This window comes from Chrysochloris asiatica, unplaced genomic scaffold (genome assembly GCF_000296735.1).
Source record: "Chrysochloris asiatica unplaced genomic scaffold, ChrAsi1.0 scaffold00038, whole genome shotgun sequence".
Classification (NCBI taxonomy): domain Eukaryota; kingdom Metazoa; phylum Chordata; class Mammalia; order Afrosoricida; family Chrysochloridae; genus Chrysochloris; species Chrysochloris asiatica.
In genome coordinates this window covers 14,328,341-14,351,204 of record NW_006408556.1, presented here as the reverse complement: position 1 = coordinate 14,351,204, position 22,864 = coordinate 14,328,341, and the positions used below count along the sequence as shown (strand labels likewise).

Below are 22,864 nucleotides of genomic sequence, written 5' to 3'. Positions count from 1 at the left end.
CAGATATATTATCAGGAGGGAGCAGTCCCTGGAAAAGGACATCATGCTTGGTAAAGTGGAAGGTCAGTGAAAAAGACATGAGACCCCCAATAAGCTGGATTGGTACAGTAGCAGCAACTGTGAGGATGGCGTAGGACTGGGTGGTATTTTGTTCTGTTGCACATAAGGTCACCATGGGTTGGAACTGACTCGATGGCATCTAACTACTCAGGAACTAACTAATCGTCTTTTTTCACAGGGGTAATCTATTTGATTCTTCTGTATTCCATCCAGCAGGGACCATTTGAAAAAAGGTAACTGTAATAAATAACTCAATGGCCTTGCAAAATTCTATCATGCAATTTCCAGAATCATGTCTATCATCAAAGGCACATTTTCTCACTACCAGTCCTTTATCATTTTTATTGTTAATTCTTAGTATTCACATAATCTAAGAAATACTACATCTAAGTAGTTTATAACTATTTTACCACATACTTAACAAATTGATGATAAATATTACTAAGGATTCTATATGGCCTGGTATGGGAAGAAATCCATGGGCAAGGGGTGGGGGTCAGGACACGGTAAGTTACCACATTGGGTGATACCAACCCTAGTGATACCACTATAGAGAGGTGGTTGCCAATGCCCAGAACTACTGGAGAAAGCCAGAGCCCTACACATCAAAACTCAGAAAAGCTTCCACAAGGACAGGCAGCCCAGAAAATAGGAAAGAAGAGTCTAATCCTTTGGTACAGAGGAACAACAGGCAACCCCAACCCAGAAAATCTGAAAAGGGCACAAAGGCCGCAAATGTCCAGGATGCAAAGAAGCTGTCCTTGATTTCTCTGTCCTGTACCCAAAAAGCTCATTCATTTTTAAAATAAGCATACATAACAGCTCCATCTAACCAAGTCCAACTCATGGCAACCACATGTGTGTTGGAGATCTGTGCTCCACAGGGTTTTCAAGGTCTGATTCTTCAGAATTAGATGACTAAGTCTTTCTTCCAAGGAGCCTCTGGGTGGACTCCTACCTCCAAACTTTCAGTTAGAAGCCAATAACATTAATAGTTTGTGCCACCCTGGGACTCTAAACATGCATTTAAAGAAACAAAACATTGCTGTTGTGTCAATTCTAACTAAGAGCCACTCATGTGTACTGAAGAACCCATTGTAAGTAAGGTACTGTACTGAATTCTACAGGGGAACCCTTCATTACACTGAAATCCAACTGGAAGGGATCCTAAAAATGACAGAGTCCAGACATTCAACAGGCATCTACTTCTCAGCTGGAGATAAGGCAGCTTTGGGGGAGAAAAGTAGGCCTAGAGCTGGGCAAGAAAGCCATGGGGAGAGGTGATACACAAGAGGATTAACCTAAGAGGAAAGAATGGCCAGAGAAAACCAGGTATGTTCAAAACACATAAGTTGCCATCCAGTTCACTTCAACTGCAGGCAAAGGCTTGGGTATCAGAATAGAACTGTGCTCCATAGAATTTGCAGTTGTGACCTTTCAGAAGTAGATAAGGACTTTCTTCCGAAATGCCTCTGGGTAAACTTCCAACTTCCAGTTAGCAGCCAAGTGTTTAACCAATTGTACCACACAGGGACTTCCAGGTATGTTTTCAGAGATGAGAAATAGACCAGTTGAGTTGGAATAGAAAGTCCCAATGGAAACAAGTGGGAAATATTTATTGTTAGAAATGTTTGCAAAGCTAGAAAGGCATGTGGGAAGCACACCATAGGGGAGGAAAAGAAACAGGCCCTTTATATATTTCATTGCATTTAACACACAAAGTAACACCAGGATTTAAGCTACCTTTTCAGAGGAGGCAAGCTGAGAGATCAACAAATCTGCCCAAGGCCACAGGCCTGTCAGTGTGTTTGAGTTCTTGCTTTGCCAGACAGTTCATATCCATCGCCAAGCTCTCTCCACCACTTCCACCCTGCCCTGAACACCTGGAGTTGAGAGTATGTCTATCCTACAGGCAATATGGAGTTACTGGGGTTTCAGAGTTGTTGTGGTTATGTGCCATGGAGTCGGCACCGACTCATAGCGACCCTGTGCAGGGTTTCCAAGGCTGTAAATCTTTACGGGAACAGAAAGCCTCATCCTTCTCCTGTGGAACAGCTGATAGTTTCAAACTGCTGACTCTGAGGATAGCAGCGGGATTTGTAACTACTGAGCTACCAGAGCTCCATAGGGTTTCAGAGTAGGGATGCATAATGCTACAAGCAATGTTTAAGGATGACTGCTTTGGCAGTGTGCTAATATTACCCCTGCCTTCCCTCTATATTTCCCAACATCTGAGAAAATCCATCACTGATAAAAAAGCAACGCCTAGGCCTGAATTACAGGCTGCAGAGCCTTGGGGGCTCTGCAGGACAGCTATCTCAGAATGAGACAACTCAATTTCCCCAAAGAAGCAAGGGCCTGGGGGACAGAACCTGGAGTGGGGGGTGGAGATGGGCAGTGTGGACCACTGAAGGTTCAAGTGGTTAGGGTTAAGAATCCTAGGTTTCAAACGTCAAGCCCTTTCCTCCTCCTTCACCGTATTTATCACTACAGGGATCTCAAAGTTTGGAAAGTTACTCAGCCATTTACAGCATAATTACCCGAACTTCAAAATGGTCTAATCCACATCCTACCCAGCCTAGGTCCTTTACTCCAGCCTTATTAACAGCAGGGTCTCACTACAACTCCAGTTAATTATACAGTTAAACAATGTGATGGAAAAGTCTACTGTGATCTATTAAAAAATTGTTGCCCCCTGAAGTCATGCTGTCCGGGGGGTGGATTGAGTCCCCGGATTTCACTAGAAGACAGCAGGCGTCTCAGCTGAAATTGTTTACAACACATGGACAGGTTCCACACCAAGGCACATTTGGTGGAATTGATTTAAGACTCTCATTAAAATGTTCCTTTGTTGAGCGCAAGACATCCCCCCACCCTCAGAGGAGATTCCAGACCTCCTGTCCCAAGCCCTCAGCCTGCCCTAACTTCCCCCCAACAGCACTCCCGCCTCCTCCTCTGAACATCCGTCACCGGATTAACATTGATTAACATCAGAGTCATCTTCTCACGAAGGAATTTAGGAATTTAGCATTTGTTCAACAGAAGCCCCAACTCCATCAGAAATATCCTCTGGACTGTAGAACTCTAAACAGCAGTAGTGAGAGCAGCCATATCGGACCACTGAGACACCAAAACCCAACCAGTCAGTTCAGGGGACCCCTGAGCACAGGCTCATCCATATGGCTGGGCACAAGAAACTTCCATACTTCCCTGCAAGCCGATGTGCACTCTTCCAGGAGCAATAACCACAATACACATCACAAGGAACACAGAGCAGCTCCAGCAATACCTCCTATAAATCCCTGGAGCTTGCTCTTACCTCTCTGTCCTAGCTTACAATTACCTCTCCTTTTACAACTGTGGGTGGGGAAGAAGTTGATTCCAACAGCACCAAAACCCCTCCACAGCTGGCAGGCCAGAAGATGCCAGAAGAGGCCTTTCTTAATGCACCTCCCCCATCTCAACTGCTACTTCTCAAAGGAGAGCAAAAGTGACAAGCTAGGACCAGGTCTCTTGGGCAGAAGGTTTCTGTGAGGACTACCACCAAAGATTTTGTGTGCTTGGCTGGAGTAGAAGCATATTTCCAATCCACGCTGTAGGAGTGTGCAGGTAGCTTGGTGCTTTCCTATAAGGCACTTCAATACCTCCGTGGCGACTATCAGGTGTGACCAAGCCAAGAAATAAAGGCTGCGGGAGGGTAGGGGGATGGAGGGAGGGGACCTTCTGTCGGTCGAGGAGATGCGGGCCACACCCTCCAAAATGCTGAGGCCCTCCAAGGAAAGACAAAATGAACTCTTTTTGCCTTTCTGCCCATAGGAATTAAGACTTTTCTTTCTTTCCCCCACAAGGACAGACAGGCTGGAAATCCAGGAACGAGCAGAGCAAACCCCGTCCGCACCTTTGCAGGCCGGCCATGCCCGATTTTGGCAGCGGCCTTCACACATTAGTCACCGCGACAGCCTGAGACTCCCCATCCCCGAATTCGACCGGGCAGGGAGTGGGCTCAAGGCTCAGGTCCAGGAACTATAGGAGGTGGAGCGGTCCCTAATACCTCCTTTCTTTCTCCCTTACCGGCAGGACCATCTAGTGTCCCAGCTTTGCTCGGGAACTTAGAGAAAGGAAGCCGGACGCGTCGGGCTGGTGTAGGTAACAAAGATCCGCACTTTGCGCGCCGCAGGTCGGTTCAGCATCAGGCCCGGTCGGGCCTGCCTCACCTGGACTGAGTCTGGCGGGGAGAACTCCATCTCCCCCACTGCCTGCCACCCAACTGCAGCCCCCAAGGCGGGTAGTTGTATCCCCTCCAAGAAGAAACTCCCCATCTGGGCCCGGAGCCTGTAACTCCGGCAAATCCCGAGCAAACTCTCCGGTCTCACCTGGGAAACTCTGTGGAGACTAGAAACGCGTCGTAGCCGACGCGGGTGAAGAGGGGCCCTCTCTGATCCAGTCTGCTGGGGCTTCGCCGGGCTCCCGGCCCCCGGGCTTCCTGCTCCCCTCGTATCACCCACGAGCCTCTCCACCACTCCTGTGTTTCCTCCCCCGCCCCGGCAGCGCTAGCCCACCTTCCCGGGCGTCTCCTTTTGCCTGCGGGGCTTCAATGCTCCCGGAGCCCAGATCCCCCAACTCGCTCGAACTCACCGCCCAGAAGCAACAGCAGCAGGACGCTGAGCAGAAGCAGCCGGCAGGGGCTGCCCGGGATTCCCCGCGCAGCTCCCATTGCGGCGGACTTAGGAAGAGCGAACAAGGGCGCACGGCGAGCGCGTGGATTGCGCTCAGCGGATGGCCCTGGAGGCTGAGTGACCCGAGCGCGGACACCGCCACAGCAGCAACGGCCAGAAAGCAAGCCGAGGCAGCCGGAGCCCGAGCCAAGCCGGAGCCGACGCCGCGCGCACCCGGTACCTCCGAGTCCTCGCGCGCCTCCGCTACCGCGAAGCCCCGCCCAGCGATGCCCCCTCCCCGCCAGCCTTCGCGCGGAGCCCCGCCCCCCTGACGCCCCCTCCCCGCCTTGGCGAAGGAGGAGCTCACTGCTGGGGGGAGAGGATCGTAAAGGGATGGGGAACAGAGAGAGGGAGCTCCCAAGAGGACTGGCGACTTGAGCGATGTAGGGGAGTGTAATCTGTGCCCACCGTCTACAGTCTGCAGGGGACCCGAGGAAACCAAAGTGATTTTTGTCATTGCATGGTCCCTGGGGAGGCTGGGCAGCCTGGTTCTGGGCCTTTCTGGGGATTCCACCAATAGTTCCCTTAAAATTCTACAGGGAGGGTAGGGAAAGGGTGGTCTCTGTCTACTTGATGTGGAGAGAAGGTGACTAGAATAGCAGGTGTCCTAGGTGTCCCAAAGCAGAGTAACCTGGAGATTTCTGTAGATCTCCAGAACAGCTGTAGCCTGAAGAAGAGGGAGGGGGAGTGGGTGACTGGACTGATTTGGCACTGGACCAATATGAACCCATAGGTAGAAAGACTGGACTCTCGACACCAGGTTGAAGGCAGGCAGTCAGTTAAACTGACAAATGCATCCCAAGTCCATCTCCACGCAGTCTGGGGCTGTGTCAGGGCATGGCCAAGTCTCCAGCTGTGGGGAGGCCCAGCACAGCCTTGTTCCAGGCACCCCTCCACCCCCTGCGCCCCCCCCCCCACATTCTTTCTTTGTTGTGAAAGCAGCAAGGGGTGTAGGAGGCGGGTCAAGAGGAGTCAAGCTTTAGAAGATGGGCCCCAGCTGCTACTCAGGCCTCCAGGATATGCCTAGAGGGGATGGATAGTGCTTCTTCCCCCCTCTGGCTCCCCAGGCCTGCAGAGACCTCCCTTCCTTCAAGCAGCTGGAGGAGGAGGGGCAGCCACAGAACCTAGAGGAGTGGCGCCAGGACTCCAGGGTCCTACCACATGGCCACCACATGTCCCCAACAACCCAGTCCACAGCACCTTCTCCTTGGGTTGTGGGCCTCCTCCCCCAACCCCAGATGCCTTCCTGCTGGCCTTGCTGGAGAAGATTCAAAGAGGGAAAGGAAGAGAGGAGTGATCCAAGAATCAACACTCCTGTTGCCCCATCCATCATTGCCCCTCACTCTTCTGTGAAGATGTCTTAGTTCTCTAGTGCTGCTACAACAGAAATACCACACATGGATGAGTTTAACAGACAGCAATTTATTTTCTCACAGTTTAGGAAGATCCTGCTCAAGGGAAAGCTTTTTCTGTCGCCTTTGAAGGAAAGTCCTTGTCATGTGGCTTGGCATGTCTTTTCCCCTTTCTCTGCCTCTCTAGATGGCTTGTTTAATCTCTTTTATATCTCCAGAAAATGATGTAAGACATACCCACACTATTCCTGCCTCGTTAACATAATAAAGACAACCCATTCCCAAATGAGATTAGAACCTCAGGCACAGAGGTTAGGATTTACACACCTAAAGGGGGACAAATTCAATCCATTAACTGAAAGGTCCAACATAATCCCTTCTTCCTACCCTCTTCAATCAGGACTCAATTGCCAGAATAGTTACCTGATTCTCTTATTTAAGATAAGTGAAATACATGGACCTGAAGTGATGCAGCAGAGGGAAACAGGAGAGGCCAGGGTAAGGCAGTTCAGCTGGCCACCCTCAAACCCTTGGATAGAGAAAGCCAGCAGGCGACATCTCTAAGGTGCATAACTGCATCTTGCCCATCTTTGGGGCCTCAGAGTTAACTACTCTAGAGGACCACAGGGTGGGAAGAGAGTGCCCTGAAGGTCCTTCCTGAGGGGGATTCCTGAGGAGGGAACCACCGATACCCTAAGGGCAGCAGCGATCTCCAATTCAACTGCTCCCCCTCACTGTCCCACCTTGATTAGGAAAAGCCAGGCAGGCACAATGGGGAATGCTCTGAGGAGACCCAGCACACTTGGAGGAGTGGGTTGGATGTCAGCTGCTTGAAGAGAGATCCATGGTACTGGCACTGAGGCCCCGCGAGCCCTGAAACAGACAACACCTCATCAGACCAGACACTTCAGTCTCCAAAGACTGTCCCTTAGATTCCACCCTCTCATGGCTGCAATTTCCATGATCTTTTTATTCCATTTTTCCACAAACTTTTTGAAGCCGTGTGGTATCTCTGGATCTAAGTTTAAGCCTATACCTTTACATTCAGCTCTGGAATTTAGTTGAGCTGCTGCTAACTAAATTTTCCAGGAAGCTACAATCTGGTGGAGATAATCCCTGGGAGAATCACATGAATATTGGCTTACACAGTACTTTGAATGTGCTCATGCAAGTGGTTGTTTCCCATTAAAACATCATTAGTAGTCTTTTCAATGGAGATTATTGATTTTGCCCCCTTCTCATCTACTACTAAATTCCCAAGGTGAGGAGTAGGGTGGCAGCTAGAACTCTTAGTGCCTCCAAATCATTCTTGAATTATTCCTAACTCCTAAGTGCCAGTGGAGAGAACAGCAATTCCTATTCTACTTTGCTACTACTAACTCTGACTCAAAATGGTCTCTTGGTGGTCACCAGCTCCCCAAACAGCTATCTGCCTATTTCCTTAATAACTCCACCTCTCTGGCTAGTCTTCACCTCTGAGGGCCTGCACCCTCCAACCTAACTCCCACTGGCCTGGCTGACTGGCTGGCCTTCCTTTCCTATGAACACTGCTCTCACCTGGAGGTGTGCTGCATTGGGCTGGTTCAGATAGTTTAAGGAGGCTGCCCGCTTCATATTGCTGCTGCAATGGAAGAAGAAGTAAGTCACTGAGGCCTCCTCTGTTTCTTCTTGAGTGGCCCTAAAGCTTCAGGTCTCTCTGGCACTGCCATCCCCCTTGAGGCCTTGACCTCAAATTGCTGCTTCCCCTCCTCCCCCATATATACACACTCTTTCTACATCTGCAGCCAGTATTTCCTCAGGAACCCTCCTTCTCCTCAAGGACACCTATTCTGACCAAACTCTCTCTCCGTGGTTATCCCCTTGACCTCCTCCAGGCTTCTTTCCAAGGCACATCTCCTCCAGAGATGAGGGACCAAAAGGAGCTGGAGGCAGGGGTTTACCAGCCTGCTTTGCCACCTCACCACCTCATTGTATACCTGGAAGACCGAGGTTCATTCCCCTGGAGCTTCCTCACTAAGAGCTCACTGCTTCGACGAAGCACATCCCGGATCTTACCCAGTGAGCCACTTCTCTGCAGGGTCCCACTTCCATCCTGGTGGGGAGGGATAGTTTAGGGAACAGAAGCTAAGGGAACTGCATGCACACTAACTTCTAAGTCTACTTCAGCCATTTATTCTGCATACTCTCCCTCACAAAGCCCCGATTGAAAATAAGAACCCTACTAAAGGCTCAGTCTCAGAGATACCCCTGCTAGGGATAGAGCTGAGTGGACTAGGATAGGACAAAATGCCCTCGTCCTCCATGGGCCTGGAGTAGAGCAGGCGCAGAGCCTCTCACCACCAGCAGCAAGAGTGGGCAGGAAGTGTTTATTAATGAACAAAGTTTATGAGTGATTCCCAGAAATGGGTAGGAGGGAGTAGAGGAGGGGGACTCATTGCTTAGAGGACAACGAACTTCTGTTAAGCATGACAGGAACATTTGGAAACAAATAATGGTGATGGTTGAACAACACGATAAATATAATTAATGTCACTGAATTATACAAATATTAAATGACAAATGGTTTATTGCACATATACTTACCACGCACACAAAGAAAACAGCAGGCAGGAGAGATCAAAGGGCAATGGTCAGACTTACCCCTGACCACTCCACAGCCACAGAAGCATCTTCACCTCCCTCAAATTTCACACTGCCCCCTGGGCCTTCCCGGGAGGTCCTTCCACAATCACCCTCCCCCAGCAGCTCTGCCACCTTGGTCTGGCTTATGGGGTCAGTGCCCTGGAAAAGGAAAAGGAAGGAGTTGAGATGTCCCACTCCTTAAACTCCTCAGGGTGGGGCTTTCAAACTTTTTGACCATCAGCCCCCTCAAGGAAAACATTTAGTTAAAATGTGATGTCCCATAACATATATATGAGAATAGTACTCATCTTAACTATTTACAACGCATTCTTATATAGATATAATTTTTAGTCATCATCCACACTGAATTTATTTCAGATCTGCGACTTGAAAAACTCTGATATGGGGTACCGTCAGCAATACACCTAGCTTGTGAAAAGGCGGGTCTTTAATATTTCCATTCAGTGAAGTGAATCGTGAGCCTGCAATTCTGACCACAAAGGACAAGTGGAAGATGATGAGCACAAGGCTGGTTCACCTTCGTCTCCCTCCTATCCTCCTTAAAGCCTCTCCTCTTGTTCTGGTGAGACTCAAGAAGAGCCTCAGCAGCCACTCTCCAGGGCCCTACTGGCTACAACTTCCTTCTCCTCCAAGTCTCTGACCTGTTTTCGGGAACGCAGGGCACATTCCTCCAGGGTCTCAGCTGCCTCCAGCTTCCCCTGGCGCCTGTACAGAGCTCCTAGGTTCCTCAGAGTAGTGTTTACTGTGGGGCTGGAGGGGCCAAGACCCAGGAAGTGAGAGAGAATGAGTTCAGGAATGAAAACAGTAAAAAGAAGGCCTACAGCTAAAGCTGAGGTAAGGTCAAAGGGAAGAAGGAAAAGGTAGAGGAGGCTGGGACTAGGGATTGGCTACAGGGCAGTAGGCATTGGGGGCCAGGCTCACTTCTAACCTGCTCACTTTGCAAGCCTTGTACCAGCCTCCGTACTCAGCATAGGGTGTACCACCATTGTGGTGTCGGCTCTGCAGGAGGACAGAGTTGGCAGTGAACTAACCACAGGAGTACAGAGACACAGTGGCACAAGCTGACATGGGGCCATGATGTAGGCAGGGCTGAGGAAGGCACCATGCAACTATGGCCTGATGCTCAGGTGGGAAGTGTAAGGAGAATGACAGAGACCCTGGCAGGCTCAGGCTCCCAGTCTGGGCCCCCAACTCACTTTGCTCATTTCCTCCCGCTCCTCTGCATGCATCCAGATGGGCTTGTGGTTGTCTGGGGATGGTACATAGGGTGAAGTAGGCAGTTAGAGAATTCATGTGGACAGTATGGGGAGAGCCAGGGCCCAGAGGCCAACAGAGGGAGCTGTGCTAAAGAGATCCGGCTCCCCCCACCCCGGAACCATTATGATCTAACTTTCTACCTTTGGCCTTCAGTGTTTTCCTCCCTGCAGCCCCCTTCCCAGGTACTTGCTACTCACCATCCACAGTCCCAAACTCCTGCACATGGGCACGGGTCAGGATCTCTTTGTATAGCGTCTCAGCCTCAGCATATTTGCCCTGTTTCAGGTAACAGGAAGCCTGGAAGGAAGGAAGGCAAAAACACAGGAGCCAGAGATGGACTTAGCCAGGGTCTGAGTCACTTCTTGGTTGCTTTATGACTTTCCCAGAAATCCTCCTGACACCCCACTCCCAGGAGGTTATGGAACATCTGCCTTCCCTTTGGAGTGAACGAGACCCCTCTGCCCCAAAGGCAACCCCAAATAAAGGTGGAAAGGGGAGGAGAAATCTGATTCCAGGACTCAAGTGTCTGTTCCCTTCTTTCCATCTAATTTGCCCATTCCTCCCTTACCAGGTTGTTCTTGGTCCGGGCTACATTAGGGTTGTCTGGCCCCAGCTGTCCCTCATATATGGCCAGTGCACGCCGGTAATAGCGCTCCACAGCCTCATACTTGCCCTGGTTCTGGCATAACAGGGCCAGGTTGTTCAGCTGCTTTGCCACATCTGGGTGGTCAGTGCCCAGGACCTGGTGGGGGAGCAAAAGAGCCAAGAAATGATTGTGTGTGTGTGTATGTGAGTGTGCATGTGTAAGCAACAGAAGGAGAGGAATGATAGAAGAGAGAACAAGGCAAATGTGAAAGTAAGAAAAAAAGAAGTGAGGTAGAAGGTAGAACAGAAGGAGAGACAGGGAGAAGGAGACACAGCAACAAGGGAAGAACAGAAAGAGGGTATGGGTACCTTTTCACGAATCTCCAGTGCCCGCTGGCACAGCGGCTCTGCCTCCTTATATTTGCCTCTTTTGCCATAGAGTACAGCAAGATTGTTGAGAGTGGCAGCCACCTACAAAGAGAGGCTGGTCCCTGTCAGTCTCAATGCCTGCAAGGGACCTACAAGAGCAGGGCCCCACACTACACAACTTCAAGGCTGGCAGAAGAGAAGGAAATGACTGACTAGGCTAGGGCTGAGCTTCTCTAGATGTCTCTGGGCAGTGTGAGGAGCTGTTAACACACTCAGCTGCTAACCCAAAGACTGACAGGCAGAGTTCAAGTCTGCCCGGAAGCCCCTTGGAAAAAGACCTGGTGATTTACTTTTCAAAGAAACAGTCACTGAAAACCCAAAGAGCACAGTTTTACTCTGACATACATGGGCTAGCCATGAGTTGGAACACACTAGACTAGCAACTAGCTGTTTGTTGTGGGTTGAACTTCTTAATGGGAGAAGTATCACCCCCTAAGGGGATTTTTGGGAATATCTGGGGCAAGTTTTGGTTGCATAAAGATTAGGGCACTATTACCTTGGTGGAAGCATGAACACTACAGATGTCCTGCATGTGTGAAACAGATCTGCCAACTTTTGAATGTCCTGCCAGACATTCAAATACTAAATGTCTACTTTGACATTTGGTGGGCTATCAAGATGGGAACTTGGTATTCTGTGATACATCTTTCCTATCATGTTAAAACATAAGGAATTATTTTCACACTGTCAATTCATTTTCAAAAATGTCCTATTTCTCATTTTCTTCATTTTGACCATCTACAATTTGTCTTGGTGGGCTATCCCTAATTAAGGTTCTTTCTCTTTTTTTCTCATCATCTAGTGCAGGTAGTCCCCAATTTATGACATGAGTCTGTTCCAATGACTTTATCATAGTCAATTCTAACATAAGTTAATGACTTTTTAATTTTTTTCCATTTTCATTATTATTGCCTTCATAAACTCAATTTTTACTTGCCCTTGGGAGTTAGAAACATTACATATAAACATAGAGATATATTTTAACATGTATGTAGTATGTATTACTAACAATAAGATATTACCTGTCCTCCCAGTTGCCCCCACCCCAAAAAAGATGGTAATAAGCACAGTTCATCATAATTTGAATAAATCATACATCGGGGACTACCTGTATCCAAGGTTATTCATTAGATATATGTAAGTATCTGACTATTTTTGCTTTGTCATCTACCATTTACTCAATATTATTTTCTTATAAATTACTCCCGTTTTTCTTTTATATCAATTGGGTGTCATTTTGGCTTTTTGGGAAATTCTATGTGTATGTAGGTTACATTATCTATGGGTCGAATTTCAGGAAACTATTCATTATAAAAAGGAGTCATTGGGTTTCAGAATGCTGAGAACCACTAGGGTCAGGGACAGTGCTCCTTCCCTGAGCACCTCTAGTGAGTGGGCTGAGGGCAGCAGATGGACAACCTAAGACAGAGCAAAAGTAGTACTGGGGGTGGGGGGAGTGAAAGCAGGGAATACTGACAGCAGGGTGGTCCCGGCCCAGGGTGCTCTCTCGGATGCTGAGGGCGTCATTCAGTAGATGGGCAGCTTCCTTATATTTATTCTGGTCCCTGAAAGAGGGCAAAAATGACAGAAGTTACACAGAATGCTGTCCCAAATCATCTCTCCCTTTTTGTTAAGGCTCAGGTATATTTTGGGGTTTGGCGGCCCCCATGAAAAGACAAGGTGTGGACAGTGAGAAGGGTTTCCCAATACACCCAAACCTGGATGCACAGCTCTGCCATCCCAAGAGGAGGCCACAAGTTAGAAGAAGCAGGAGACAGAAACAGGAGAAAGAGACCCTCTCCACAGGAGAGACTAAGAAGCAAAGAGCCTGAAAAATGAGTATTCTCCGCGATCAAGGACACAGGTATAGAAAAAGTAAGAGTTCTGTACATGCAAAAGTATCCTAGTAGGGTACATCTGGGAAGCCCACCAAGGAGGAGAGGTAGTGTGACAGAGGAAAAATGGGGGCCAAATGAGGACCAAAGTGGGAATCTGGAGGAAGATTTCATGGTGATGGAGGACAGCAGTACTCACCGATACACCAAAGCAAGGATATTGAGCATGGTGGCAACATCAGGGTGGCCACGGCCAGACGTGCGCTCTAGGTCCTCTAGTGCTTGCTTGCAGAGTGGCACGGCCACCTCATAGCGACCCTGGGCTGCATACTGGATCACCAGGTTGTGCAATGTCCTCAACCTTGCTGGGATTTCATATCCGCCTGGCTGAGTGCCCTGACCACGGGACACTAGTCATCCCAGAAATGAACAGAAGATTTCCTCAGAGGCCTCTTCCTCTCCCCCGTCTTTCCTTCCTACCTTCACCCTGTGTTCTGTTCTCAGGCCTGTGCCCATCCCCCCACCAGGCCTCTCACTCAAGACCTGCCTCAATTGCTTTTCTTTTGCTCACTCCCTTGCACAATCCCATTTGTTCATCTAGTAATTCATTCATTCAACAAACATTTACTTAATAAGCATGAGTCAGGGCTATATCAAGAATACAAAGATGAGAAAGACCTGGCTCTTTCCCTTGAGGCCATCACGCTCCTCCCACTTCTACTTCTAGGCCAGGCCCCCACTAGACCACGCACTCCTTAATGGTGAGACCTGTGTCTTTCTCATTGTGACATCCCTGGTGCCTAGCACAGTGCCTGGCATTATTGAATTGTTTGATGTTAAGAGGAAACTGAAGGCCCACCAGAGCTATTTCTGGATGGTGAGCATGCTGTGTACATGTGGTGAGCTACAGCTGGAACCAGACTCCTACTGCCCCCCTTAACATCCAACTCCAGAGGCAGACTCACAGCCATTGCTGGGGTCCTCTTCCTCCTCATTGGGGAAAAGGTCATCCAGGGAATCCTTGGTGGTTTCACCTTCCTTTTCCTCCTGGAAGAAGCAGCATGGCAGAGCTAAGATATTGCCAACAGTGTCTTCCAGATGGGGCCTATGAGAAGACCCTTGTTTATGTCCCTGATCCTGGGAAGGCTGGCATCCAGCCCTGCCAAACTCAAGCCTCTCTTATTGGTTGAAATCAGAGACACATAGGCCAAAATCTCATAACTTTCCCTTCCTCCACATCCAAAAAAGTTCCTTCCACCCACCCTCATTTTCTGGCCTCCCTTCCTCCTCAACTCGTAATTATAGCTGATTATATCTGAGCTGATCCTTGTGTGTTTACACTGATTATATGTCTGTCCTGTCTCTCCTGAGGGCAGGGAGTGTGTCTGAGCTTATTGGCACATACATACCCCAAATGTCTAGTTCAGCCCTGTGTCCATCCCTTGCCACTTCTGGACTTCAGGGCCAACTCTCGCTGTCTAATCTACTTTCCACACTGGGCAAATGTGCTTTTCTCCACCAAGAACTGCAACTTTGTATAAACACCTCCAGCTCTCTGGCCAGCTTCACCTGTCTATGTTCTATGCAAATCATCTCCTCACTTTCCTGAGAACACACTAGCCTTCTAGCCCTGCAGTTTTATCTGCACCCTTACAAGCCTGTAATTGTGAGAGCAGGGAGTGTGCCTGCCTCCTTCACTGCTGTATCCCCAGCAGAGGACACCGTGGCCAGCATATAGTAGGCTAAAATGCTGGGTTAGGGAGTGAATATTGTTTCCCCCTTGCTGGCATCTGGAGTTGGCAGACCTGTCAGATGGAGGCAGGTTAGGCCAAGCTGCTGACACCACAGATGATGGGCCAATTGCCCCCGTGTTTATGGTGACACCTGCCTCCCTACTCACCGTGGTGTGCCCATCCTCATCATACTGTCGCAGCTGCCCTAAGAACTCCAAGTGCTTCTTCTCCTCCTCAAGCTGGGCCACAGCCTGTTCACTGCGCTGCAGTCGCTGCTGCGTGCCCGCCAACTCATCCCGGAGCCATTGGTTCTCCTGGCACAACCGCCGCACCTGAGCTCGTAGCTTCTGTTTCTCCGACTCCACCGTGCTCAGGTGGTTGGCTAGAGCCAGCATCACCTAGGGGGGCATGTCCTGTGAGCTCCAGACTCTGGACAGAGCATTCTGGGTAAGCAGGAAAGGAGCTTTCTGGGAGGTGGCAAGACTAACACAGGCACAGAAGGGCTAGGAGGTATAGATCGTGCTGGTATGGGTAGAAATGACTCCCTTCAAAATCTACCCTGAGTCCAATTTCTCATCATCTATACTGCCACCACCCTGGGTTTGAGCACCATCATTCCCACCCAGATTATAACAAGAGTCTCCTCAGTGGGCTCCCTGCTTCTGACCCCGTCCCCTAGAGACCAACTACTAGTCAGATGGGTCCCTTTAAAATGTTCAGTCATCACTGCTCTGCTCAAAACATCCCGTAACATCCATCTCATGCAAAATACAAGCAAAGTCTCTGTGGTGGCCTAAGGCTTCCACCTGATCTGTCAGGTTTGGTTTTTGTTGTTTTAAATCTAAAACTGTGTCTTTTCATGTCATAAACCCCTACAGTGTATCATCTTTATCCTTAGCACTTATCACGCTGGAATACTGAATCATTTGCTTAATTTATTTGTGCACTGACTGTCTCCCCCAGCTAAAATGTAAGCTCCAAGATCGCAAAAAGTTTTGACTTTGTTCACTGATGTAGATTTAGTGCCCAGATGGGTGACAGGCACACAGTAGGGACTTAAAAAATATTTACTGAATGAATGAATACACACATCTAGGTCAAGGGGATCCCAGGTGGCCCCAAGCTTCCAATCACACTCTAGTCTGACACCTGCTCCTCCATCCACCCTGGTACTTGGCACCACCTTTGCCATCTCACCTGGGCCTCACTCAATCCCAGCTCAATGTTTTCCATGGAACGGCGCAGCTGCCTAGCCTTCTCATGCACCAGCCCTTCTTCATGGCCTCCCTGCTCCAGACACTCGATGGTGTGGGACAGGCTCTGCAGCACAGCCTGGTGTTCACTGTGGAGGGCCTCCAAACCCTGGGTCACCAGCCGAGTGCTCCCCAGGATCTCCTCCTGGTTCAGCCGGTGCCCTGCAGACTCATCCCGCTGCCCCAAAACCAGGCTGGACATCCTGGCCAAGGGACCTCACGTAGGCTAGAAAGAAAATGCAAAACTCAGCTGGGGCAAGGGAGAGAAAGGAGGTAAAAAAGTCGGAGAAAGGTTAGAGGGTGGTGAGATCCAAAAAAGGGATGAGAAAGATTATGTGTAACTTATGGCTGTTGGAGAAAGAGGCAATGAGGAAGGAGCTTACAACACTCAATACAAAGCTAAGGATATGGGCAAAGACGGAGGGAGAAAAACTGAGTTGAATATAAAAAACAACTAAAAAACAGAGGTGCTTAGAGCTAACCCTGGGATTTAGAACATAGCAACAGAGCAGAAAAGAGAGAGCATGAGTCAGGAAAAGGAATCAGGGGCTAAGAGACAGCACTATGGGAATCAGAGAAGGTGTTTGGGGAGGGGTATACTGGAGTTCTGGTAGGATAAAGCACTGGATCACAAGGTCAATTTGAACTACAAGGTCAGGAGTTCAAACTCACCAGCCGCTCCTAGGAAACACTATACAGGGTCACTATGAGTTGGAAACAACTTCACAGCACTTAACAACAACAGAAAGGGAACACATTGAAAGGGAACACATGTTCCCTGATGGTGCAACAGTTAGTGCTTACCCCCCCACCCCAAAAATGGTGGGAACACCCAACAGCTCCATGGGAGAAAGACCTGATAATCCTTTTCCATAAAGGTTCCTCAAGAAATCCCTATGGAGCACTTCCCCTCGGTCACATTGGGTCATGATGAGTCGGAACTGACTTGAAGGCACCCAAAACAACAAAGGGAACAGGTTAGAACAGATAGGAAAATGCAGAAAATAGTGTGGAGTGTTTCAAAAAGGAGAGGAATAAATTTCAAAGTCAAATCTGGGAAGAGAGAGAAAAGAAAGCAGGAACCTTTATCACAGAACTCAAGTGACAGGGCCCCAGAAGAGTCAAGGTCTTCAGGTTGCATCCATCCGAAACAGAGTTAAGCACAGCATCTCTAAAGCTGACAGTCTTGCCTCTTTCCCCACTAGCCTTCAACCCACATGTCCCATCTCCAGGGTCTCAGGCTGACTTCCCACTTCCTCAAGGGGTCTTATTTCTCACTTTTGAAATCCTCTTACCTGCAGAAAGACCAGAGCCCTTCCTTGGCTGTGGAGGCGGAGCTCAGGCCTGAGTCCGGAAGAAACTGCTTAGCAGGCAAGGAGCTGCCCTGCCCAAGTCCAGGAGTCCAGCGTTCCCTCTCTCACCAGTCACAGCCACCCAAAGGACCTGGCACAGAGCCCTACCCTGGACAAACACCCTCCCTCCCCTTGCTTAAAGGGTTCCAAACACAACCTCTATTCCTCCTCCTCCGAACCCAATTCAGCCTACCACCGGAGGCCTGAGGAACTAATGTCTCCCAGGAAGGGAGAAAGGGACTTGATGAGAGACCTAAGGCGAGGAACGGGCCTGGCAAAGAGTGAGGAAGAAGACCTGGTTACTCCCAGTTTAGTCACTTCCATGGCTTTTGTTCCCTAGAGGCCAAGTTGGGGTAACTCCCTGCACCTGATTACCTACTAACAGGCTCTGAGAAGAGTCACCTTAGGGTGCCTCCCAAACCCCTGATGATGTAGGAAATAGCGGCAGGTCCCGGCTTCTGGGTCACCGGGAAATGCGGTGATGGGAATTGGTCTTCAGGGACTGGCAAAGGGGTTGAGGAATGTCCAAGGTTGTCGACCTGCCCTGAGGGTCCAAGGTAAGGGGTAAGATGAAGTGGACAGGAGACGGGGAGGGGGAGGTGCTAATGGACTGCCAGATCTGCGTCCCAGGCGGGGACCAGACGGGCGACCAGCCGGAGGTTAGTGAGTCAGTCGGTCGCGAGGGGGCGGGCCAGGTCGTCTGTCTTTCTGGACGCCGAGGGGCGGGGAAGAACCGTGGAGGGCGGAGTTTTTGAGTCTGTCTAGAGTCGTGTAAGGTCGTGTGGAGGGGTTTGTTCATCTGTCCGAGAGTGTAGGAATAAGAAGTGGTAAGACCTTCGACGCTCAGCCCCAAAAGTACCCTCAAAGACTCACCAGTAGTCTCTCTGTCTGGCTGCAGCCCTTGCCGGTACTGTCCCTTTAAATCTATCATGGCTGCCGCTCGAGGCAATTGTTTTGACGGCTCCGAGGGGCGGGGCCTGTTCTCTAGTCACGCTACCTGAGAGCTGCCTAGGGATTGGCTCTGACCGTGCGCAACAAGAAAAGGAGGTGTTAGCTCCAGCTTGGGCGGGAGAAAGATGTGGCAGTCTGGTTTCCTAGAGATGTACCGTCTTGGAAACCCTCCAGGGCAACTTAATCCCGTTCTATAGGGCCACTATGAGGCAGAATCAACGCTAGGGCCATGGTTTTTTGAATATATGGCTTGGCATGGGGTGGGGTTGGGGAAACGGACTGCCACTTCTATGCCCGCCTTTTTTACATCATTAGGGAGTGACGGCAGTAAGAGCAGTTAGCGTCATCGGGGAGCGCCAGGCGGCGGGGCTAAAGGTTAGGGTAGTGTGCGGAGCCCGGTGGAATCTGGTCTTCCCCTATGGCCCTCCGAGCGCTGACCCGCACTCTGGGCTCTCTGAGCCTGGCGCCCCCGACTGCCCCTGCCGTCCAGGTAATCCGCCTCACAAGGAAATGAGTTTCGTTCAGGCCTCCGGGGAGGGAGAAGAAAAGGATGGACGGTAGGGATGTGAATCAGGTCTGGAGTCACGCCAACTCGTCACCCCGAAAAAGTCACTCTTGTTAAGTGCCGTCGAGTGGTTCCGACCCATAGCGACCTTGCGGATAAAATGACTGCAGTCCAGCGTATTAACCCCACAGCGCCACACCAGAACTCCAGTCACTCTTAGGCTTGGCTTTTTCTTCAGTAAGATGGTGATACCTCATAGGGCCTAGAGTTTTCAGAGGAGATACTGCAGGTGAAAGCGCTTTGTCGATCACTGGTTATACAAGTTTCAGTAATAACATTGCTTACTGTAAGCCCAGCGGAAGTAATGGGGCTTTAAATAAATGAAGTATTCTCAATTATGGTGGTGCCCAAGGAGTTGGTTCCAGTGCATAGTGGCCCTGTAACTGGTTTCCAAGACTGTAAATCTTTAAGGAGCAGAAAGCCTCATGTTTCTCCCCAGAGGTAGATTCGAACTGCTAACTTTGCGGTTAGCAACCCAACTTGTAACACAGTACACTACTAGACTTCCTTTCAACTACTTTATAAGGTAGTTATACCCATTTTACAGAGGAGAAAACTGATAAGCAATACTAGGTCAAGTACCAGTTAGTGGAACTAGGCAACCTCGATTCGGTACCTAGACGTTTAACCATCATGATATAACTACCTACAATGAACAGTTATTGCTGAGAGTAGAACATGTAGGGTCAGATGCCAAGAATAGGACTCTCAGGTGAATGATAAAGCCAGTGAGCTGAGTGAATATGTTCTGGGCTTTGGTAAGTCACAGATGAGTTAGTTTTGCTCCTTTGGAGATCTTGGGCTATTGGGAGAGTGTGACAGATGTATAGGTAGGATTAAAAACCAAACCAACATAGTCTGGCAGCTGCTAGAAAATACAGTAGGAAACAAGACAGAAAGAATCCCTCTATTCTATTCATGTGAGAAAACTCCCAGAAACAATGCAGATGGACAAAGGGTTTAAAATTGGTGGTACATGGATGTGTGGAAAATTAACAACTCTGGAAAATGGCGTTATTTAAAGAAAGAGGTTACCTGAAGGAGAATTTAAAGCCAAATTGGTAGAAGATGTACTCGGGAGAATGTTCCATTGAAGAAGTAATTCAGAAGTGAAAGAGGATCACATAGGGAGAGGTAATCAACACATTCACCTGAATAAACATTCTGCAATGGTATTTGTGCAAACTTCTATGTGAAGATGGAGGTTTTGGACTGTTGGTCTGAGATACTTCCAGTAGGAAGTGAGCTATATGTTAAACTTGATCTGTGTTTTCTCTCTTGGTCTCTGATGCTTCTACCTCAAATGGCTTTACAAATGAAAGACATTTCTATTTATTTGTAGGTGATAAGCAATGCCTTCCTCCAACCACCCTCTGCCTCGATGTTGCTTCCCTGCCACCCAATCCTTACTTTTGTGGCCCTTAATGCCAAGTTTGTGTCCTGGAAGAGTCGTACTAAATACACCATTATGCCAGTGAAGATGAGGAAGTCTGGGGGCCGAGACCACACAGGTAAGGTCAAGTGGCTTTTAAAGCAGTAAAAGGGAAAAACATAGGACACTATATTGATAGTTGTGGGACAGAGTAATGTAATGAAAAACATTTGTTGGACTACTTCGTTATGTAGTATCTGTGTAGGAACCAGAGCATGAAATATAAAGCAATAAACAGGTTTGCGCTCCTAAAGACATTCTGAAGTAATTGAAGAAAGCTGGCCATGTACAGGAAATGCCATGACATTTCTCTTACATCATTTGAAAATTTACAATAGAAATCAAGCACTCTCTTCTATAAATTTGGCTCTCCTGTAAACAATGAATTCAGTAATTTTGAAGAGAAATTTTTGGAGTTTTTATATAATTTCAATGCAAGAGCTTCAATAAGTGTGGGGAAATTCCATTTCTAACATTTTACATTTTCACTTTTCCTGTTTCCTTCATTATAATTATATTATTATATGTCTTCCCAAGGATGGTGCAGATGCTCTACTATCTGCTGTATGCTGGTGTGCTATGCAAATTTTTATCCTTTTCTATTCATTCCCTAATGTACCCTAATGTTGGAGTCATTGCCTGTTCTCTGTGCTGGGAGCAGAATTAGTTTGACTTGACCACATCCCCACACCGCAGGCCGTATCCGAGTGCATGGCATTGGCGGGGGTCACAAGCAACATTATCGAATGATAGACTTTCTGCGGTTCCGGCCTGAGCAGGAGACCAAGCCAGGACCTTTTGAGGAAAAGGTCGTCGTCGTCCGTTATGATCCCTGTAGGCAAGTTTGGAATGTTGGGCGATGATGTGTCTGAATGACTGCTTGGTGGCTTCTCAGAAGACATGGGTTGCCTAGATGACATGTACTTGTCCTTCCTACTGAACAGGTCAGCAGACATAGCTCTGGTTGCTGGGGGCAGCCGGAAACGCTGGATCATTGCCACAGAAAACATGAAGGCTGGAGATGTGATCCTTAATTCTGACCACATAGGCCGTATGGCAGGTGATGAGGGATGGTTGTCAGGTGCGTATGGGCTAGAAGACTGAGCATTCTAGTGCTGATGAAATTCTTTGTTTTTTAGTTGCTGCTCGGGAAGGAGATGCACATCCTCTGGGGGCCCTGCCTGTGGGTACCCTCATCAATAATGTGGAGAGTGAGCCAGGCCGGGGAGCACAGTACATCAGAGCTGCAGGTATGGGAAATTTGGGGTCCCACAATTTGGAAGGTCAGGGGGTACCTGAGGTAACAATTCTCTGATCCTATTGGCCCACCTGTGGTCCACTGCAGAGAGAAAGAAGGAAAACGAAAATGAAGATAATGTTTGTGTTTTCACCTAAATCATTCCATGCATCTAGCTTCAGTTTGTGAGGTAGGACCCCATGTAATCTCCCCCCTCTTATCCATCGTGGAGGGTGCCAGAGCTATTTCTCCCTTTTCCAGGGACGTGTGGTGTGCTGCTGCGCAAGGTGAACGGGACTGCCATCATCCAGCTGCCCTCTAAGAGGCAGATGCAGGTGTGTGGCGGGGTTGGGGACAGGTGGGAGGAATGGGCAAAGGAGGAATTTTTGGAATGTATTTTTTCCTGGTTGGGGATGGCTTTCAGGTGTTTTCTGCTACCAGGAACTGCCTTGGGCTGGGTCTGCCCTTTGCTGCCATGTCAGACTAGCACCAGACTGGAATAGAGAATATGGTCTTTCATTTTTTTCACCCTCCCACTTCCACACCTAGAATTTAACAATATGCTTTCCACTCTTCTCCTCTCTTCTCTCATTGAGTCTAAGAAGCCCCAGCAAGAGGCCATGCCTTTAACATTGTCAGGCTTTCTTTGCCCCCAGCTCCCTGCCATGCATTCTCCATTTGTTCTCTCAGGTGCTGGAAACGTGTACTGCAACAGTGGGCCGTGTATCCAACGTTGACCATAACAAACGGGTCATTGGCAAGGCTGGGCGGAACCGCTGGCTGGGAAAGAGGCCTTCCAGCGGGCTATGGCACCGCAAAGGGGGCTGGGCTGGCCGAAAGATTCGGCCCCTACCCCCCATGAAGAGTTATGTGAAGCTGCCCTCAGCTGCTGCGCAAAGCTAATATCCCTGGACTCTAATAAAATAACTCCCCTATTTTTGTACTGTTACTGAAGGTTTTTTTTTTGTTTTTTTTTTGCAGGAGTGGGGGTGGGGAGGGAAGAGACAAAAAAGAAAAAAGGAGCAGACAAGTTTGGAAAAGGACCATAAAACGCAAACTAGGGGCGCATACAACCATCATCCTACCCTACCCCGGACTCAGTGCCTTTGTAATGGAGGAGGGGGAATAAATGACCTCCAAAGTCTTCAGCTCTGATTTTGGGAGATAGGGAAGGAACTTCCGGCGACGGGAATGAGGACAAAAAGGAAGAGGAAAGGGCGGCTCGGAGGAGGTGCCTCCAGTCGCCTGGGTGGCAGCGGGGTGGAGCTGCAGCGCTGTCCTCCCAGGGCCCCTCGCTTTCCGCTGGGTCCTGCGGAAATGAATCCCGGCTCTTTGGAATAGAAGTAGGCATCGGGAGACCAAGGAGAAGCACGGTCTGTGCAGCTGCCCGCGGCCAGGCCCCACCCCTGCAGCCCTGGACGGGTTCACGCCGAGGGATGACAGTGGCCCAGCCCTGAGGCGCCCG

The 22,864-nt window shown here is 49.1% G+C and overlaps 3 protein-coding genes across 4 annotated transcripts in view; 1 reads left to right on the top strand and 2 right to left on the bottom strand.

The window, feature by feature from the left end:
• Positions 1-4,878, bottom strand: part of PTK7 (protein tyrosine kinase 7) — a 94,112-nt gene extending 89,234 nt beyond the window's left edge. Inside the window, exon 1 of the mRNA XM_006860482.1 lies at positions 4,696-4,878. Coding sequence (XP_006860544.1) covers positions 4,696-4,774 — 79 coding nt within the window. The 5' untranslated portion in view covers positions 4,775-4,878. The remainder of the gene's footprint in view (positions 1-4,695) is intronic.
• Positions 4,879-6,540: 1,662 nt separating this feature from the next.
• KLC4 (kinesin light chain 4) lies at positions 6,541-17,546 on the bottom strand. 2 transcript variants are annotated; one of them, XM_006860480.1, is made up of 16 exons: positions 17,510-17,546; positions 15,807-16,088; positions 14,777-15,007; positions 13,842-13,923; positions 13,076-13,286; positions 12,519-12,606; positions 10,982-11,083; positions 10,596-10,769; positions 10,225-10,324; positions 9,967-10,019; positions 9,699-9,769; positions 9,412-9,520; positions 8,768-8,908; positions 8,104-8,219; positions 7,685-7,748; positions 6,541-7,000 (listed from the first exon to the last, which is right to left on the bottom strand). In XM_006860480.1, exons 2-16 carry the CDS (start codon positions 16,062-16,064, stop codon positions 6,950-6,952), a joined length of 1,851 nt encoding a protein of 616 aa, XP_006860542.1. In that variant the 5' UTR covers positions 16,065-16,088; positions 17,510-17,546; the 3' UTR covers positions 6,541-6,949. The 2 variants fall into 2 exon arrangements, with proteins under 2 accessions (XP_006860542.1, XP_006860543.1); XM_006860481.1 differs by lacking the exons at positions 14,777-15,007; positions 17,510-17,546 and having other exon boundaries at positions 6,950-7,000; positions 15,807-16,064.
• Positions 17,547-18,583: 1,037 nt separating this feature from the next.
• MRPL2 (mitochondrial ribosomal protein L2) lies at positions 18,584-22,332 on the top strand. The gene is made up of 7 exons (XM_006860479.1): positions 18,584-18,655; positions 20,073-20,241; positions 20,859-21,000; positions 21,107-21,222; positions 21,302-21,412; positions 21,661-21,734; positions 22,090-22,332. Exons 1-7 carry the CDS (start codon positions 18,584-18,586, stop codon positions 22,300-22,302), a joined length of 897 nt encoding a protein of 298 aa, XP_006860541.1. The 3' UTR covers positions 22,303-22,332.
• Positions 22,333-22,864: the final 532 nt, after the last annotated feature.

What these genes read in the sequence shown, in the direction of transcription:
- MRPL2 (XM_006860479.1), top strand. Translation starts at nt 18,584, where the DNA reads ATGGCCCTCCGAGCGCTGACCCGCACTCTGGGCTCTCTGAGCCTGGCG. An exon ending in CGACTGCCCCTGCCGTCCAG is followed by an intron (nt 18,656 to 20,072) that starts GTAATCCGCCTC and finishes ATTTATTTGTAG; the next exon opens with GTGATAAGCAATGCCTTCCT. An exon ending in CCACATAGGCCGTATGGCAG is followed by an intron (nt 21,223 to 21,301) that starts GTGATGAGGGAT and finishes TTTGTTTTTTAG; the next exon opens with TTGCTGCTCGGGAAGGAGAT.
- KLC4 (XM_006860480.1), bottom strand. Translation starts at nt 16,064, where the DNA reads ATGTCCAGCCTGGTTTTGGGGCAGCGGGATGAGTCTGCAGGGCACCGG. An exon ending in AGCGGGAGGAAATGAGCAAA is followed by an intron (nt 9,770 to 9,966) that starts GTGAGTTGGGGG and finishes GTCCTCCTGCAG; the next exon opens with AGCCGACACCACAATGGTGG. An exon ending in AATGAACCTCGGTCTTCCAG is followed by an intron (nt 7,749 to 8,103) that starts GTATACAATGAG and finishes CTTCCATTGCAG; the next exon opens with CAGCAATATGAAGCGGGCAG.